Source organism: Diachasma alloeum, unplaced genomic scaffold, assembly GCF_001412515.2.
Source record: "Diachasma alloeum isolate Michigan unplaced genomic scaffold, Dall2.0 Dall_scaffold_00367, whole genome shotgun sequence".
In the NCBI taxonomy this organism is placed as follows: Eukaryota; Metazoa; Arthropoda; class Insecta; order Hymenoptera; family Braconidae; genus Diachasma; species Diachasma alloeum.
In genome coordinates, this window is record NW_021680506.1 from 65,811 (window position 1) to 68,956 (window position 3,146).

At 41.9% G+C, this 3,146-nt stretch overlaps 1 protein-coding gene across 1 annotated transcript; it reads right to left on the reverse strand.

Annotated features, from left to right (window-relative positions):
- Positions 1-1,671: 1,671 nt before the first annotated feature.
- On the reverse strand, positions 1,672-2,184 carry LOC107041532. Its single transcript, XM_015262128.1, has one exon. It carries the CDS (start codon positions 2,182-2,184, stop codon positions 1,672-1,674), a length of 513 nt encoding a protein of 170 aa, XP_015117614.1.
- Positions 2,185-3,146: the final 962 nt, after the last annotated feature.

The following is a 3,146-nucleotide window of genomic DNA, read 5'->3' on the forward strand; positions in this document are numbered from 1 at the left end:
AGGGAGAGAGAGAGGGAGAGAGAGAGGGAGAGAGAGGGAGGGAGAGAGAGGGAGGGAGAGATAGAGAGATAGAGAGAGAGGGAGAGAGGGAGAGAGAGGGAGAGATGGAGAGGGTGAGAGGGGGAGAGAGGGAGAGGGGAAGAAGTCTGAGTCGAAGAATTTTCGTCTTGCTAGTCCTTTAAGTTGAAATTTCGTGGAGATGTCTGATTCATTGCAGACACAGTTGCAGAAGCACATTCACCATGGAAATCGGACACTTTGGAAGCAGATGTGATGAATTCCGTCCTGGATCTCGTGGGTATCGTGGCTCGTTTGTAGGTTTCTCTGATGAATCGTTTGCTAGGAATCGCAGAATCGTTCAACTAACTGCTAGAATGAACTTCTGTATCATCAATATTTTGTGGAGATCTTGTCAGAGATTTTCTGGTTAGTCTCTTCACTTTTGTTCCCTCTGGCAGAGGTTTGTCGATGTCAGCTAAAATTGAGGAGTTTGCAGTCATAGAATGCATCGTGGACCTTGCCGAACGAACGACTCCTCGTGGGATAGATACAGAGTCTGCATTCCTTTCTTACTCACCCACTTGACGATCATCCGAAGCATCAGCAGAACAAGATTTACGAGAGTTATCCGATTTTGTAGGCCCAGGTACCAACGATGCTCGATCTCGTCTCAATTTCGTGAGATCAACCTTTTCGTCAGTTGAAGAGCTGTCCTTATCAGCTTGGTACTTGCGTCTTACTGACGATTTTGCATTGTAATACTCGGGGACAGTAGACTTTATTAAAAGACGTACTGTAGAACGTTGAGGTACAGGTATTGATGATGTTTTTGATACTTCTTTTATTTCGCTCGATTTTATTGATTTTGATAGAAATTCATTAACGCCAGTTGCCCTTGAGAACGTTGTACGTAGGGAATTCTGCCTCCAACTCTTCAAAGGACCGTCTCCTCGTGAGATTGGTGCAGGGAGTGCATTCATTTTTTTCTCACCAACTTCAAGATCATTAGAAGCATCAGCAGAGCAAAGTTTTCGAGAGATATCCTGTTGTGTAGGTCCAGATACCAACGATGCTCTACCTCGTCTCAATTCCGTGAGATCAACCTCTTCATCAGTTGAAGAGCTGTCATTATCAGCTTGGTACTTGTTTCGGACTGACGATTTTGTATTTGAATTCTCAGGGACCTTGGACTTTGTGGGAAGACGTACTGAAGAGCGGTCAGATACAGTTATTGGTGATGGTCTTGATATTCTTCTCATTTTTTTCGATGTTTAGGCAGAGGATTTCGTTGAGGATTTTGAGAATGCGTTGAGTCTACCCAATCACGAATATCACTGTCAATGTTCTCACTTTCAACGCTTGATGAGGCTGTAGCTTGGTTCCTGCAGAAAAAAATTGTCATCTTGGAATGATTTCAAGGATAAATTTTATGAAATTTGTTTGTAACTACGCAAATCTCCGTAGAATATATCTCTGGCAATTCTCTCAGAATGGAAAAAGCTTAGGAAAGAGAAAAAGGAACAGACAAAAGTTGGATCGAAAACAAAAATTGGAGAATTGTCACATTAAAATTTATTGGAGAAGAAAATGTTATTTATCTAGGTCATAATTAAACAAACGTTTATTTTATCCTTACCTGGATGAAGGCAGTTGTGAACTCACAGGTTCTTCTCATTCCATATTGTCAGCAATTGTAAAATCACTCGATGGGATGATATCTGAATTGAAAGGAAATATCCCAGTAGCTCTGAAGCCTGCTGATGCTGTACTTGGTATAGCTGTTTGATCCCAAGCTCTCTTGATGATTCCTCCCATTTGATATCGAGTCAGTCGTTGTCCTTGGTGGGTCTTAAACCCTTTGTTGCAGGCATCTTTGAATTTAGCCTTGAAGGTGCCAAAGAAAGAGACGTCCAGGGGTTGCAGCTTATGAGTCATGTGACTTGGCAAACATACCACTGTTACGTCATGCTGACGACATAATTCAAGGGCTGCGTACTGCATGTGCGAACCATGTCCATCAAGAATCAGCAAATTCTTTGGGCCTGTCAAATTTGGGAAAAATGTCTGTTCCAGCCATCGTATGAACAATTCACTGTTGATGTACGATGATTTTGGAGACATATAGATGTGAGATTCTGGAGGTGAACTTTCTTCCCAATCCTGATTTTTCTTCTTGCCTTTCATGATGACAATTGGTGGCGAGAATTCTCGTTGTGTATTACAACAAGCTACCAGTGTCACATGTTCTCCTCTCTTAGCTGACGTTGTGGAGTATACATTTCGTGTACTTTTCTGGATAATAACCTTCCCAGACTTATTATTTATTTCCAATCCAGCTTCATCCATATTCCAAATGTTTTTTGGCTTATTACATAATCAATTGTCACACAGACTCTCCAGAACCAACTCAAAATAATCCTCTACTTCACGACGATTGAAACCTTGTGCTCGTGCGAGTGATAAGCTCTCTAGTAATCGAATACTCAGTTCTTTGTAACGGAGCAAACATAAGGTAAGCCAGCCATATCCAGCTTTTTCTTCCTCTTCGTTAAATTTATTGGCAATACCCATTTCCTTAGGAAGTTGGAATGCTGCAGTTCTCACATCATCTCGTGTTAAAGGAAATCCACATTGTTGCATCTCTTTTATTCTGTCCACAAGAATACGTTTGTTCTCTAGCCCCAGCCAGGGAGGCCCTCCCATACCGATCTTTTTTGAATTACCAGTCTCAAGACTTTGAAGATTTTGAAGAGTGGTGCGAGGTACTCCGAATGTTTTGGAAGCTGTCAGAACACGCATGTCCTCGAGTCGTACGGTATTGCGGGCTTCGTCCATATCATTTTCATTCCAATTTCCACGATTAGAATTACGTTTTCGCTTATATATAGTGGGTGCCATCACTTCGAATCTTCATTAATTTATGATTCACTATTAGTCCTGCCTTGTACCCGGTAAACACCACTTGAACTGACAAAGTAAACAATGAGATCCGCTATGACAGGTTTCGCCGGTTACGTGACCAGTTGAAGCTGAAAACCCTAGAGGGCTGCTAGGGATTTTCCTACAATGTAGGACCTACATTTATTGGTGAAAGGATCGATTTTCATGTGCGTTTGAGAACATGGGTGGCGGGAGTTTCGAATTCA

Excerpts from the sequence above, each read along its gene's own strand:
- LOC107041532 (XM_015262128.1), bottom strand. The coding sequence starts at position 2,184 with ATGAAAGGCAAGAAGAAAAATCAGGATTGGGAAGAAAGTTCACCTCCA.